Source organism: Ictalurus punctatus, chromosome 13 (assembly GCF_001660625.3).
Source record: "Ictalurus punctatus breed USDA103 chromosome 13, Coco_2.0, whole genome shotgun sequence".
Classification (NCBI taxonomy): Eukaryota; Metazoa; Chordata; class Actinopteri; order Siluriformes; family Ictaluridae; genus Ictalurus; species Ictalurus punctatus.
In genome coordinates, this window is record NC_030428.2 from 29,155,001 (window position 1) to 29,170,773 (window position 15,773).

General features: G+C 43.9%; 1 protein-coding gene across 1 annotated transcript; it reads right to left on the reverse strand.

Moving 5' to 3' along the window:
* Positions 1 to 476: 476 nt before the first annotated feature.
* qrfprb (pyroglutamylated RFamide peptide receptor b) lies at positions 477 to 9,334 on the reverse strand. Its single transcript, XM_017482797.3, has 6 exons — positions 8,893 to 9,334; positions 6,962 to 7,120; positions 5,069 to 5,130; positions 2,907 to 3,142; positions 1,110 to 1,207; positions 477 to 742 (listed from the first exon to the last, which is right to left on the reverse strand). The coding sequence occupies exons 1-6, from the start codon at positions 9,248 to 9,250 to the stop codon at positions 477 to 479; spliced, it is 1,179 nt and encodes a 392-aa protein (XP_017338286.1). The 5' UTR covers positions 9,251 to 9,334.
* Between the last annotated feature and the right edge of the window lie 6,439 nt (positions 9,335 to 15,773).

Genomic DNA, 15,773 nt, shown 5'->3' on the forward strand with positions numbered 1-15,773 from the left:
TCCCGCCCCAGTACCCCTCTAACCAATCAGCACACAGTTCCGCCCCAGTACCCCTCTAACCAATCAGCACACAGTTCCCGCCCCAGTACCCCTCTAACCAATCAGGATTTCACAGACAATAACAACACTAAAACTAATTACATTTCTATAATTTATCATCATAATTAACATCGTATCACAGGACACTAAATTATCAAAATCTCATGTTACACTTATCCAGAGAACAAAATCCTGTGTTCGACTTCTCCGAGAAAACAAAACATGACATGCGTCCTTCATTTGTCCAGAATAAGGATTCCTGTAAGAACTCATGTCCTCATGTCGCCTTCCAGGATGTGTGTGAATTTCTCTCAGGAGTTCAGAGATGTATGTACTCAGCCTCCCCCTGAACTCAGTAATAACTGTGATGATGAACACGGCCTTATATCACATCCCAAATGCCCAAAAGATCAGCACACCCACACTTTATATACTATTCAACTGGTCTGGTCATGGAGTTCCAAGCTGTTGGTGTTAGCGTTAGCGCTGGTGGCGTGACGAGGCTTGGTGAAGTGAACTCTGACGTTGTGCACTCTCATCCTGCGCAGGATGGAGGACACAGCCGAGACGCAGCTCTTCTTAAAGCTCTCGTTCATGAAGGCGTAAACAATGGGGTTGTTGAAAGAGTTGGAGAAACCGATGGCCTGAACCACGGCCAAGATCATGTTCAGGGTCACCTCGTCATACTTGTGCTCCAGATTATCTGAGGAACAAACAGCAAGAGAGAGTAAAATAAATAAAGCTACATGAATGGACTTTAATGAGCACTGATGTACATTAATGCCTTGGCTAAGATGCACTTCCCAGGTGAAAGATACAGTAAGAAACTGGAGAGAGAGAAGCACAGACTAAAGGACTAAAGTGCCGCTGCATCGCTCGCTTTAGGTACAGATGAAGGTCTAAATCCCACTGCAGCACTATCCGCAGGGAGTTCAGTGGCATTGTGGGTAATGGAGGAAACGGTGAGAAATACAACGTGATGTCGATTATAAAGTAAATCTCTGACACCGCTGAACATCACATGTTAATTATAAATATGTGCAAGTGGTCCCGAGTGGATTTTCACTCACTGTACTCGAACAGCATGTGGACGGTGTGGAAAGGAGCCCAGCAGATGGTGAACAGCAGCACAACGGTGATCATCATCTTCACCGCACGCTTCTTCTTCCTGTGTCCACAAAAGACAAGACGGAGTTCACCAGGAGGTCAGATGTGTTACGGTTATTACCTTCCTGTCTACACACTACTTATAGCAATGCTCTGTCCCATCACACCAGGAAGTTCTACACCTAGATATAAACAATCCTGATAGAAACAGAGCTCCAAGTTTACAATTATTAGGCATTTTATAACAAATGAGCCCTTTTAATTACCTGTGTTCCTCTTAGCTCTAATATACAGAGTGCTGCAGGGATGAGGTGTTTCTGTAGACCAACCCGGAAGTTATTCTCACCCCGGTTCCCTCGATAAAAATCCAGGAGGATTGTTCCATTGGCTTTTGGATTATTGCAGAAAATAAACTCTTTGACCAACAAAAGTTTACGACTCTTACACGTTTTGTTCATCAAGATAATCTTCACACAAGTTTACACAAGTTTTATGAATTTTGAAGCTTAAAAACAAAATCGCCAGAAGTGAAAAAGCTAAAGTTAGACTATAATCGAACTGCAGCACGGTCACATGACTTCAACGTCACCACCGCTACGCTTCCGACAACTCTTTCAAGCTTTATTTAAAAACACTACAATTGGACAACACTATAAACGGATAAATCTACAAGCTGTAAAGTTTGAGTTGGAATAGTTTGTAAGAGCGCGAGTGTAAACACATCGAGGCTGTAGTAGATGAGTTTCCTGTTCGTTGCCATGACGTTTAATTTCCCCGACAACCTCCGTAGTCCCGTTTAACCGCCTGTTAGCGACCGTCTTTTTCAATACACGTAAAAGTTGAACAAAACCCGGAGTGGGGTATTACTGATGTGTTTTATATCCTAGAATAAAACATGAACCTGATCTCTTGAGCTTCTGTTAACCGCAGACCTTATTTCAGGCATTTAACCAAAACCCCTTTGACTTCAGGACAGCGGAACCGGAAGTGCTATATCTGGGTTTTAGGACTCATTCCTGCACCACTCTATTGGTAGAAGAGACTGAACTCGTGAACTGTTCTACTTTCGTGAACCATGTAGCAACCCCTACCGAAGAAACATCGCACCACATGCGCCATATGGAATCATTCGAGTCGATCGTTTGGTTTCGTCGCTTCTTTACAGGATTATACTTATATGGCAGGGGGTGTGGTCGGGTGTCGGCTGTGGACTGTGTGGAAGGTAAGTTGAGCGTAACGTTTTGAAAGAAAACTGTGCTAAATTAGTTAGAGGTTATAAAAATGCAAATGTTTCTTTGGAATAATAACTCGCTTAAACATCAATAAAGTCATAACTTAATAAAGAGGTGCCAAGATTTACAGTTTCTGAGCCGTTGTTATGGCGATGCACAAAAAATCCCCAAAACTACACTCGATCAGACCAAACATGAATAAAATTCACTTGGCAGAAAAGCAGATTCACTGAAAGGGAAAGGACGGGCATTTGCTCCTGTAAGTGGTTATTTCTACTTCACGACCTTATCTGAGTGAACTTTGACCTGTGAACATTGGTCCTGTTAGCCAATAAAAAAACAAGTGGGCAGGACTGTTATCGTTTTGAATCATAAAAATGGAGGAGCTGCTTATTATTTATGGGTTTTTTTGTAGAAGAATTAATTTTTCTTTTCTTTCAACTTTCTAGTATTTTCTTTACTTCTTCCCGTCATGTCCTGTAAGTTTGTGTGTGTGTGTGTGTGTGAGTGTTTGTTGGTCCAGTGTACCTGCAGATCTTGTTGATCTGGGTGTGGTTGATGGTGTGGAGGACGAAGGCGTCCCCCACCCTCTTGCGGATCCACAGCTCGATGCTGATGCGTGTGTAGAGGAACAACATGGCGGCCAGAGGCAGCACAAACAAAGCCACCATGATGAAGGTGGTATAAGACTTCCTCTGAAGCTCTGAGCTCCACAGCTCCTGACAGCACACGTGATGATTCTCATACAGGAAGTCGTATTTCACCTGACACACACACACACACACACACACACACACACACACACACACATGCTAGTGGGGTTAAAGTGAATAATATCCTCATACCTGAAGCTCACACTCTTTTTATCTCAGATTGAGTTCCTCCATATAAGATAAAATCAACTTTACTGGTCTTGCAGGAGATTTGATGTCACTGCTCGTGGGGAAACTCCCATCCACACACGGGATAAAACTGAATCCCCAGCTGATCTTAATCAGTACCAATAAATCAATAACCTTGTTGTTGTTGTTGTTGTTGTTGTTGTTGTAGCTCACCAATTACCATAAATTTCAGTTCCACAAATGTAGCAAATCGTAATTCCCACTGAGTTACTATGGCAACATATGCTTTTGGACAAACCCGCTCTGTGTCAGGTTGTTGTTGTGAAGGTGACTTTAACTTGATGAAATGAATTGAAAGAAATATCTGATCTACTAGCTTGTAGTATGTAGAGAGAGAGTCCAATCACGACTAGTATTAAATTGCCTCGATTCAGTTGTATGTGGTTCAGTGGCGTAGTGAGCACCTCAGCGCTCCGGGGTTCTGGTTTTGAGCCTCAGCTCAGGTGAGTGTGTGGTGTTGAGTTTTATTTCAGAGCTTTGAAGATACATGATCAAATCATGAAGGCTACAACTCAATTCATTCACATGGAACCAATGTAGACATTTAAATCAACTAAATTCAGTGGACCTTTTCTTTCAGTGCAGTGGATCCAATCTAAACATCTCTAAAATGAACTCAGACAAACAAACAAACAAACAAAAATCTGGCCTTAATAGAGTCCAATTACAACAACCGTTTCCTCAGTTGTGTGGAGGTTATAATCCACTATCTGTACTTGGAGATCAAGTTTATATTAATGATGTTAATTTTAACCATAGAAGCAATAATCGTGATCTTCACTCCACTGTTACGGCTGATTATACATTCTCATCTAAAAGTATTGGAACAGGAAGGCTGATTCTGTTGTTTTTACTTGTTTGAGATCAAAAGATGAATATTAGACAACAGATCAGAATTCCAGCTTTATTTTCCTGATGTTTACATCTAGACGTGTTAAACAGCTAGGAACATGGCACCTTTTGTTTGAAACCACCCATTTTTTCTAGTGATCAAAAATATTGGAACATATGACTGACAGGTGTTTCTTGCCGCTCAGGTGTGTCCTGTTAAAATGACTGTTTAAAGAATTAATAGCTCTGAATGTCTGGTCTTGGTTTGAGCCTTCAGTTACACCTGCGAAGAGTGCACTTGTTATTAAAAAGGATAAACCCACATGACAATGATTCTGTCATCTACTGTTGTTTTCCTTGGCCAAGCCGTTCCACATCTGCTTGTCAGTACACCAGCGGTTTCTTTCTTTTTCTTTCTGATTGATTTTCTCTCTTTTCTCAGCTTCAAAATTTGTTTTTCTCCCATCGACAGCTCTCTGGTCTCCATGTTGGTTTATCCTTTTTAACAACAAATGCAGTCTTCACAGGCGAAACCTAGGACTCAAACCAAGCGCAGACATTCAGAGGCTTCAGTCACCGTGTCATGCACCAAACATTTCTGTGATTGGTCATTAAAAGCGAGATGTTTAACAACGTGCAGATCTTCTCCCGGTAATCGTGGAAAATGTGGAATTGTAACAGCGCCACCTGCAGGACTGGAGGTCCTGTCACTCGTCTTTAACGGCTGATAAGAAACTGCAGTGTATGTGTGTGTGTGCACGTGAGCGTGAGCATGTAAACCCGCGATGGTTTCGTCTTTGTTTTCAGAAATGATCTCTGCAGGAATTAGGGCGAGGCCTTTAAAACTCATGTCAGGTGAAACCGGGCACTGACTCAGTGTTAGGATCTTCACAGTCCTGTAGATGCTCTCATTCATCTCCAACAAGAACCCTGAGAGAGTCAACATTAATAACTCACCTCTAACTGCTGGACGAACAGCATGGGCGACCCCACCATGACTGAGATCAGCCAAACCAATCCTATAAACACAAGCACACACACACACACACACACACACACACACACACACACACACACACAATTATCGTGTTGTCTTTCTGCCTGAATGAATAAGGTCTTTGCAGTTTCTGCACGCTTCACTGGCCATGATAGAAATGTGATTAGACACTAAACGCTGTGGAGATTTGCTGTGTGATTAATTCCTCAAGACTCTTTTCTATGTACAGAGCAGAAAGGAGTGAAACATCTGCACATGGAGTCTTTGCCTTGAGTTAGTATTCTTCTCTTTTAATTGCTTAGAGGAAAGAACAGGTATTTGATTATACACACACACACACACACACACACACCACTTTCTGCTACAGATCTTTTATTCAGAAGGATGAAATCAGGACCGGGGCTCAGACGTGTGATTTAAATGTTCAGTGGATGTCATCTCTAAGTGAACAGGGACGTGAGTATCGCTAGCCGAGCCAGATGTTTCAAATCATAAATGAACGAATGAATAGAACTGTCAGAGATGTGGTTCTTTCCCGCTGAATGATGCAGGACAGGCGGTTATGTGGAAACGTGGCCAGCATGAAACATCAGCCATGACCTGAAGTTCAGGACTCTCTGCTTGTCTATGTTTTTCCCTTTTTTCTTTCAGCTTCATTCAGGAGAAGACGTTAATACGGCACAGAGAATCATCTTCACAGCCTCAGGGTGCCTTCAATTTCAGCTCTCCCTTCAGAACGACACAGTGCGGCCAGGCGACATGTCGACTGAGCTGGAGAAACCGCAATAACATGATACTGTTCCTTACAGGTTACACGACCAGCAATATATATATATATATATGTGTGTGTGTGTGTGTGTGTGTGTGTGTGTGTGTGTATGTACAGTGCCCTCCATTAATATTGGCACTCTTGGTAAATATGAACAAAGAAAGCTGTGAAAATGGTCTTTATTGTTTAACCTTTTGATCTTTTGTTTAAAAACAATTCACAAGAATACTCTGCTGTCATGGATCTCAAACACAACACAGGTTCATAAATAATATCTTTGTGAAATATAGGTGTGCAGTAACAGTAAGAGTGTTTACTGCTAACGAGCTGCTACTGTAAAGCAAGACATGCAATAATAATGATCATGTGACTATGAGCTGCTTTTAAATCTGCAGATTAATGACGGTTTCTGTACCGAATTTTGTTGAGAGGTTTTTATGCAGTAAATAATAGCCCCACTTTTACACAATGATTTGTGGTGATTTGTGTGTCTATCACAAAGCCCCGCCCACTCTGTCACTACACCGGACACTAAACAGCAGAAGGAATTCGAAGCCGTAAATTGCGTCAATATTTTATTTGGCTCCGTTTTGTTTGTTGAAATAAAACCTCCAGTAAAGAGGTGAGAGGGCGCAGATCCAGTCACTCATTTGTGTGTTGAAGGTGAAAGTTCAGAGAAAGGTCACACCCTCCTGCTTTGTATCGCTGCTCCCATGTCAACAGCACAAGCTGATTTAGTTTCCTATTGTAGTCAATGTCCTCATCTCATCGTTGTGTTTTTCCCCGTAATTCTGCTCACCTCTCCTTCGTTCCCTCCGTTAGTTGTTAAAGTTGTTATTTGAGCAGTGATTTAAACGATTTCTGGATCAATACTCAATAACAACCACAACAAACATGTCAGCCTTCATCGTTACACCTTTAAACCCGCGCTGCCGTCTGGGACACTTTCATCTGGAGCTCTGGACCGAGATTGATTTCGACTGTTCGCTTGTGTGTGTGTGATAGGTTGTAATCGCTACAGCCGTCAGTCACTACTGCACCTGTCATGAAGCACGGTGATGAAGGAGTGTGTCCAGTGACTCACCCAGCATCCTGTAGGCTCGCTGTGGTGTGTACTGCCTCTTCATCTTGAGTGGATGGACGATACCCTGATATCTCTCCACTGCGATACACGTCATAGTGAGAATCCCCGTCACAATCGCTGTGGTCTGGACAAACGGAACTGTCTTACACACCAACACACCTGTGAACACAAACATCACACACACACCAACACACCTGTGAACACAAACATCACACACACACCAACACACCTGTGAACACAAACATCACACACACACCAACACACCTGTGAACACAAACATCACACACACCAACACACCTGTGAACACAAACATCACACACACACCAACACACCTGTGAACACAAACATCACACACACACCAACACACCTGTGAACACAAACATCACACACACACCAACACACCTGTGAACACAAACATCACACACACCAACACACCTGTGAACACAAACATCACACACACCAACACACCTGTGAACACAAACATCACACACACACCAACACACCTGTGAACACAAACATCACACACACACCAACACACCTCTGAACACAAACATCACACACACACCAACACACCTGTGAACACAAACATCACACACACACACCAACACACCTGTGAACACAAACATCACACACACACACACCAACACACCTGTGAACACAAACATCACACACACACCAACACACCTGTGAACACAAACATCACACACACACCAACACACCTGTGAACACAAACATCACACACACACACACCAACACATGATGGGATGAAGGGATGAGGGGATGAAGGGATGAGGGGATAAAGGCATGAAGGGATGAGGGGATGAAGGGATGAGGGGATGAAGGGATGCGGGGATGAAGGGATGAAGGGATGAGGGGATGAAGGGATGAAGGGATGAGGGGATGAAGGGATATAATCAGTGCTGTGCTGATATTACATGTCCTGTACTCATGGGGGGGGATGAAGGGATGAAGGGATGAGGGGATGAAGGTATGAGGGGATGAAGGGATGAGGGGATGAAGGTATGAGGGATGAAGGGATGAAGGGATGAGGGGATGAAGGGATGAAGGGATGAGGGGATGAGGGGATGAAGGGATGAGGGGATGAAGGGATGAGGGGATGAGGGGATGAAGGGATGAGGGGATGAGGGGATGAGGGGATGAAGGGATGAGGGGATGAAGGGATGAGGGGATGAGGGGATGAAGGGATGAGGGGATGAGGGGATGAGGGGATGAAGGGATGAGGGGATGAAGGGATGAAGGGATGAGGGGATGAAGGGATGAGGGGATGAGGGGATGAAGGGATGAGGGGATGAGGGGATGAAGGGATGAGGGGATGAAGGGATGAAGGGATGAGGGGATGAAGGGATGAAGGGATGAAGGGATATAATCAGTGCTGTGCTGATATTACATGTCCTGGACTCATGGGGGGGGATGAGGGGATGAAGGGATGAGGGGATGAGGGGATGAGGGGATGAAGGGATGAGGGGATGAGGGGATGAGGGGATGAAGGGATGAAGGGATGAGGGGATGAAGGGATGAGGGGATGAGGGGATGAGGGGATGAAGGGATGAGGGGATGAGGGGATGAAGGGATGAGGGGATGAAGGGATGAAGGGATGAAGGGATGAAGGGATATAATCAGTGCTGTGCTGATATTACATGTCCTGGACTCATGGGGGGGGATGAGGGGATGAAGGGATGAGGGGATGAAGGGATGAAGGGATGAAGGGATATAATCAGTGCTGTGCTGATATTACATGTCCTGGACTCATGGGGGGGGGGGGGGGGGGGGGGATGAAGGGATGAGGGGATGAAGGGATGAAGGGATGAAGGGATGAGGGGATGAAGGGATATAATCAGTGCTGTGCTGATATTACATGTCCTGGACTCGTCAGGCTGCGAGTGGAAATGCTCATGCTGTGAGCTGCTCACCTCCGAGCCACTGAGCTGAGATGTTCTGCAGGAGAGTGAAGGGGATGCAGAAGAAGGTGATGAGCAGGTCACTGATGGCCAGAGAGCAGATGAAGATGTTGGTGGCGCTCTGACTTGAGCCCTTCCTCACCACCACACACACCACCAGGCTGTTTCCCACCAGCGCCAGCATGAAGATCAGCGTGTACATGATGACGAACATGGCCTTGGCTCCGGCCGGCAGCTCGGGGACGTACACCAGGGGCCGGATGTTGTACGTGTGGATGAACTCCTGACGGGACAGGTTGTAATAGCGCAGCAGCTCCTGCAGGACCTCAGGCGTGATCTTCATACTCACCATGTCTGTGGACGTAGTCATCTCGCTTCCTTTAAAAAGAAATCAATGTTATTATGTTTCACACATGTAGACATGCTCAGGAGCTCAAAACCTCCTCTAAATGCAGAACTGTAGAACCTGTACACTGATTCCCTCCAGGAAACACCACCACGTGAGCTGACTGAGCAACCAGTTCTACACTGTAACTAGACCAGAATGTAGACTTTCTGAAGTATTTCAAATGAATCACGTTGACTTTTGAAACGCTGAATGAGAGTCAATTTGACTTTTTCCATCATCTTTTCATGAGACTTGACTGTAAAAATACAAGTGCTGGAGGAACAGTGCTTAAAATCCCCCGACTGCATCATCATTACCAGCAGCTATAAACCCAGAACCCTAACCCTAACCCCTAACCCCTAACTCCTAACTCCTAATCCCTAACTCCTAACCCCTAACTCCTAACCCTAACCCCTAACCTTTAACTCCTAACCCTAACCCCAACCCCTAACTCCTAACCCTAACCCCTAACCCCTATCTCCTAACCCTAACCCCTAACTCCTAACCCTAACCCCTAACCCTAACCCCTAACTCCTAACCCTAACCCCTAACCCCTATCTCCTAACCCTAACCCCTAACTCCTAACCCTAACCCCTAACCCTAACCCCTAACTCCTAACCCTAACCCCTAACCCTTAACTCCTAATCCTAACCCCTAACCTTTAACTCCTAACCCCTAACCCTAACCCTAACCCTAACCCGTAACTCCTAACCCTAACCCCTAACCCTAACCCCCAACCCTAACCCCTAACCTTTAACTCCTAACCCTAACCCCTATCCCCTATCTCCTAACCCTAACCCCTAACCCTAACCCCCAACCCTAACCCCTAACTCCTAACCCCTAACCTTTAACTCCTAACGCCTAACCCTAACCTGTAACTCCTAACCCTAACCCCTATCCCCTATCTCCTAACCCTAACCCCTAACCCCTAACCCCTATCTCCTAACCCTAACCCCTAACCCCTATCTCCTAACCCTAACCCCTAACCCTAACCCCTAACTCCTAACCCTAACCCTTAACCCCTAACCCTAACCCCTAAGTCCTAACCCCTAACTCCTATCCCCTAACCCTAAACTCTAACTCCTAACCCCTAACTCCTAACCCCTAACCCCTATCTCCTAACCCTAACCCTAACCCGTAACTCCTAACCCTAACCCCTATCCCCTATCTCCTAACCCTATCCCCTAACCCCTATCTCCTAACCCTAACCCCTAACTCCTAACCCCTAACTCCCAACCCTAACCCCTAACCCCTATCTCCTAACCCTAACCCTAACCCGTAACTCCTAACCCTAACCCCTATCCCCTATCTCCTAACCCTATCCCCTAACCCCTATCTCCTAACCCTAACCCCTAACCCCTAACCCTAACCCCTAACCCCTATCTCCTAACCCTATCCCCTAACCCCTATCTCCTAACCCTAACCCCTAACCCCTATCTCCTAACCCTAACCCCTAACTCCTAACCCTAAGCCCTAACCTTTAACTCCTAACCCCTAACTCCTAACCCTAACCCCTATCCCCTATCTCCTAACCCTAACCCCTAACCCTAACCCCTAACCCCTAAATCCTAACCCCTAACTCCTAACTCTTAACCCCTAAACCCTAACCCTAACCCTAACCCCTAACCCTAACCCCTAAGTCCTATCCCCTAACTCCTAACCCCTAACCCTAAACTCTAACTCCTAACCTCTAACTCCTAACCCTAACCCCTAACTCCTAACCCTGTTCACCTCCATGTGTACATCAGACGTAATCTTGATCACTAGGTAACTAGAGAATTGTACTAGACTTCTGCTTGTAGTTCACTGGCATGATTCATCTCGATCCAGCCAGACTTCATACGCAGCTCCTGCGTGCGGTCGCTCCTCCATAAACAGGGACTTCCATCCTGAGTGAATTAACCATCTCACTGCCAGCTAACATTAATTCCATCCATCCAGTGACAGACTGATAGTGATATGCTTTTCTTTCTTATCGGTTTGAGTAGAGCTGAGATGCATGTTAAGATGATGACGTACCAGCATGTATTTTATTTTCATTGTAAGATTATCCTGGCCGAGGCCGATAACATTTACAAACAAATATCAATTTACTGTGTTTACTTTCTTTCCTGACACAGACGAAGATGAAAAGATTGCATCAGTTAAAGCTGAGCTTTGGGAAGGGATGCGACAGGGGACAGGATGAGACTGAGAGAAAAGAAAAAGAGACGAGATGAGAGAGGAAGAGCGGGTTCTACCCACTGTACCCAGAATATCATTAGCATGATGTTACCGTGTTTAACACAAACACAAACTGACCCGACCTCATTCAAACACTCAGTACCTGATGACCACACAGAGAGACTCACAGTGAAGCCCAGAGGTTCAACTTCATTACATAAGTCTAGTGACATTATACAGTGTATATTATTATAATATTGTATAGAGATCATCTCGTATGAAACACAGTTTTCCTACGTTTACGTGCTGCTTGAGACACATTTTTATCATTCAAATCCAAAATGATTCAAACTCAAACACAAAGATTAAATAAAGGTGTTTTTAATTTTACTAAATGGTTTTTACTGCATGTTGGCAGGAGACACAAAGAAAGGGACAGGAAGTGAATACAGACGGAGAGAGAAGAACAGAAAGACTGTAATGTTGAAGGACAAGAAGAGATGAGAAACAGGGAGGAGGTGATGGAGAGCAGGGAGATGAGAGAAGAAGAAGAGCGCAGGAGAGACAGAAGGAAAAGACTGAGAGAGACCACAGAAGCAGAGCGATGCTGGAGTAGACCGCGATGGAGACGAGACGTGATGGAGCTGATGTCAGTCAGAGACACATTTCTACACTGGTTTAAATCTGTTATTATCCAACGTCTGCATATGCACATGTACGGAAAATTGATATTTTTCACCTCCGACACTGAAAGCAAACATACTTTTTGGACCTTGGTATTTTTAAACCCTGCATCCCGCCTCACTGACCCAGAGAAAGTGCTCACAATATACACTGTTGGAGATATCCGAGTGGAAGATATTTCACTATTTCATTAAAGCAAAACAGAAGGAAATGTTAAATACTGATCAGATTTTTGGATAAATCACATCTTATCACCTTATTTGCATGAATAAATGTTATTTTTGAAATAAGTTCCAAACAAAACATTCTTACTAAGAGCGTGAAGATGAGCAGTGTAGCCCTGCACTCAAAGCTGAGAAGACGTCATCAAATCATTTTCTAATAAATAAAAATGCATTTTAAAATAACTTCAAATAAAACTAGATTGGAAATCATTTAAATCCAATCTGAACATGTATAAAATGTGAAAAAATCATTTTCAGTTTCAGAACTAATGATTTTACATTTGCAGCTCAAAAGTCTCAAACTGGTGAATTTAATAAAAAGATTCATTAATTTTACATTTTAAACATAGTGAGCAGTTTCATTCCAGAAATCAGGACTGATCTGATCTGATCTGATCTGATCTGATCTGAGCTTCTGCTCTGCTGAGCTTTTTTTTTATATGTGATACGTGCTTTTTTCTCTAAAAGGAACTAAAATGATTAAAAACGAAGAAAAAAATGTTAGTGCTTAGACTCATCATTAAATAAATAAATAAATAAAGAAATAACTATTTGATTACCGAGTATGTCAGGTGAAAGATGTGGGCAGAAAGAAAGTGATGAATTAATTCAGTTCAGTTTTAATGAATAGAAAACAGCAGCTTCATGCTCACCTTCACACCGAGAATCCGGACACACCGCACTCATCTTCAGCGTCAAACCATTCAGGAAGAAACAGAAAAGAGAAGTAAAGCCATAAAGTTGTGTGTGGAGGATGTTTCTCTCCTCTCCTCTCCTCTCCTCCTCTCCTCTCCTCTCCTCCTCTCCTCCTTTTCTCTCCTCTCCTCTCCTCTCCTCCGTCTCTCACTCAGTGTTTTCTCTCTTTCAGATGAAAGATCAGCAGTCAGGGTCATGAGAGAAAGCGCTTCTGAACCGGAAGTCTGTACGCACTGTTTTTCTTTTCCTTCACCCCCCCCCCCCCACTCTCTCTCTCTCTCTCTCTCTCTCTCTCTCTCTCTCTCTCTCTCTCTCCTCGCTCCTCCACACGGCTTTCTGCGCGCTCCTGACGCACTTCTGTCTTTCGTCGGTCATCCACGCTCGCTGCAGTATGTGCGCACTCTCGTGGGAAAGAATCTTCCTCTTCTTCTTCCTCTTCATCTTCTTCTTCTTCTTCCTCTTCTTCTTCTTCTCCTTCCTCTTATTCTTCTTCGTCTTCAAAATGTTCTTCTGCTTGTAATAGGACAAAGACAGAGCAAAGGAGAGAATGGACACAGGTGAAATGAAATAGATCTGGATGGAGAGGTGACATGATGGATAAATAATGCTGGATACTACTGCTGTGGGTCTTTTAGAGAACGCTCCCTGATTACACGCTGATTATATTTCCTTTACTCCTCTTATATTTACATTTATGGCATTTTTCAGATGTCTTTATCCAGAGAGTGCTTTGAAGTCTCTATCAATAAATACTTCCTTTCCCCCCAGTGTCACAAACGACTCGTTAAATAATCTGTTCTAAATGATTCATTCTAAACTCCTCCTTTCAGAGAGCATACTCTTCTCTGATTGGTCAGACGTCCTAGTGTGTTGTGATTGGTCTACTGCTGTCAGTGTGTGTTGAAAAGGAAACGCCCAGTACCGTAACCGGTTTCAGCTCCATCTGTCAGCGAGCAGCCGATGAAGACCGGAGGCGGGGCTTTTTGTTACAAACCTACGTAGGTTAGTACAGGAAGTAAAGTCTGGAATCACTAACGACTCGTTTCAGCTGTTCAGAATCGATTCCTTCTTTTGTCATACGCTTTAAAGCATAATAGGTGCACTGTAATGACAGAATATCCATATTCAGCTATAGAGCTCTGTCCTGAACAGTAGGACACTCAGACTCTAATGACACGTGCAATACTAACAGCACTTCGGTTGTGTTTGAGGATATTCATTAGGTGCATATACAATAAACATATGAATCATTGTCCATAACAAACATTCTTTAAAGAGATAAATGATAGATGCTGGCCATGTGCAACAAGTGCATGGGGATTCATTTTAGCTTAACTTATTACAGACCAAACCAAACAGACACTAACACACAGACGATGGTCTGTGTAATTGTTTGAATGTTATGGTGTGTACAACTGCCCTTCAGCCCTTCAGCCCTTCAGTCTGCTCATGCATGCCTTTAGCACTCTAGCAGATAGAACCGTTTGTGCTCGGGTGGTTCAGGACTTTGATTATTGCTTTGGCTTTGTTTTATCAGTGGGAAATGTAGATGTTGTTCAGGAAGTCTGTGTTGAACTTCTCCACTGGTCACTGATGGAGACTCGAGTGCAGAACTGTTTGTGGTGATTGAAGTGTTAAAGCTATCACAGCATAACTGTTCATATGAACTGAGCTCCAGAGCGTCTTTATGGTGTTTAAGTGGAACCGTCCTCAGTAATCTCAGTGATCTTTAGACTGCACCATGTGGGACATCCTCAGCAGCAGCATGTGACTCCAACTGATGAGAACTCCAACCAGAAGTAGAGCAAAACAGACTTCCTGTAGAAACTGTAATGAATTTCCTGCTTACACAACTGCACTATTTGAGCATGTAGCGTTAGCACATTTATAGAAGGGGTGTATTTATTTATAATCGCACTATCCGGTGTCACCCAGATGAGGACGGGTTCCTTCTGAGTCCGGTTCCTCTCAAGGTTTCTTCCTCATATCATCTCAGGGAGTTTTTCCTCACCACCGCTGCCTCTCTCTGCTCATTAGAGATAAATTCATACATTTAACATCTCTATCCTGAGTGTATATATTTCTGTACCGCTGCTCCGGGACGATGTCCACCGTTAAACACGCTGCACACACAACACTGAACTGAACTGAATTATTAGAAGTACCAAGGTCATGAAATACTGTAACGCCTCTTCTTTTCTGCGAACGCATGGACTTGACCGTATCTGGTGACATGGTAACAGTACTGTGGGCCTTTTCAAAACATGGAACGTCCCTTTAGTCTCTATAACCTAAAGAACCTAAAGAGTCTGTGATTTTGAGAATAGCCGTGTTTCAGTGCCACGTTAACAAGATTGTTGTGTATTTTTAAGCGTGCGTGTGAGGAAGGGAGTGTAGAATAAACCAGGAATCTGAAACCCTGATTGTGTTCTTCTTGTCTTACGTAATGAATGCCCTGTGGTGTGTGTACAGTATGTCAGGTGAGTGTGCAGTGAAATAGTGTTTAAACTTATAGACTTTTAACGCATGGGGATTTGTTTGTTATTCGGAACGTAGAGCTGGAGGTCAGATGAGTTTAGCGTCTGTGTCTCTGACTGAGGAACTTTATGAATAATGCTCTCATATGCTAATTAGCCTATTAGCGAGCTTCTTGAAGTAGTGCAGCATCTGTGTGCTCCACATCACACTTCATGTTCTTTTATAATTCATGATTGAGAAAAATCCTAACGAGCACAGAG

What these genes read in the sequence shown, in the direction of transcription:
- qrfprb (XM_017482797.3), bottom strand. Translation starts at nt 9,250, where the DNA reads ATGACTACGTCCACAGACATGGTGAGTATGAAGATCACGCCTGAGGTC. An exon ending in CTCAGCTCAGTGGCTCGGAG is followed by an intron (nt 7,121 to 8,892) that starts GTGAGCAGCTCA and finishes TTGTGTTCACAG; the next exon opens with GTGTGTTGGTGTGTAAGACA. An exon ending in CAGATCAACAAGATCTGCAG is followed by an intron (nt 1,208 to 2,906) that starts GTACACTGGACC and finishes TTGTGGACACAG; the next exon opens with GAAGAAGAAGCGTGCGGTGA.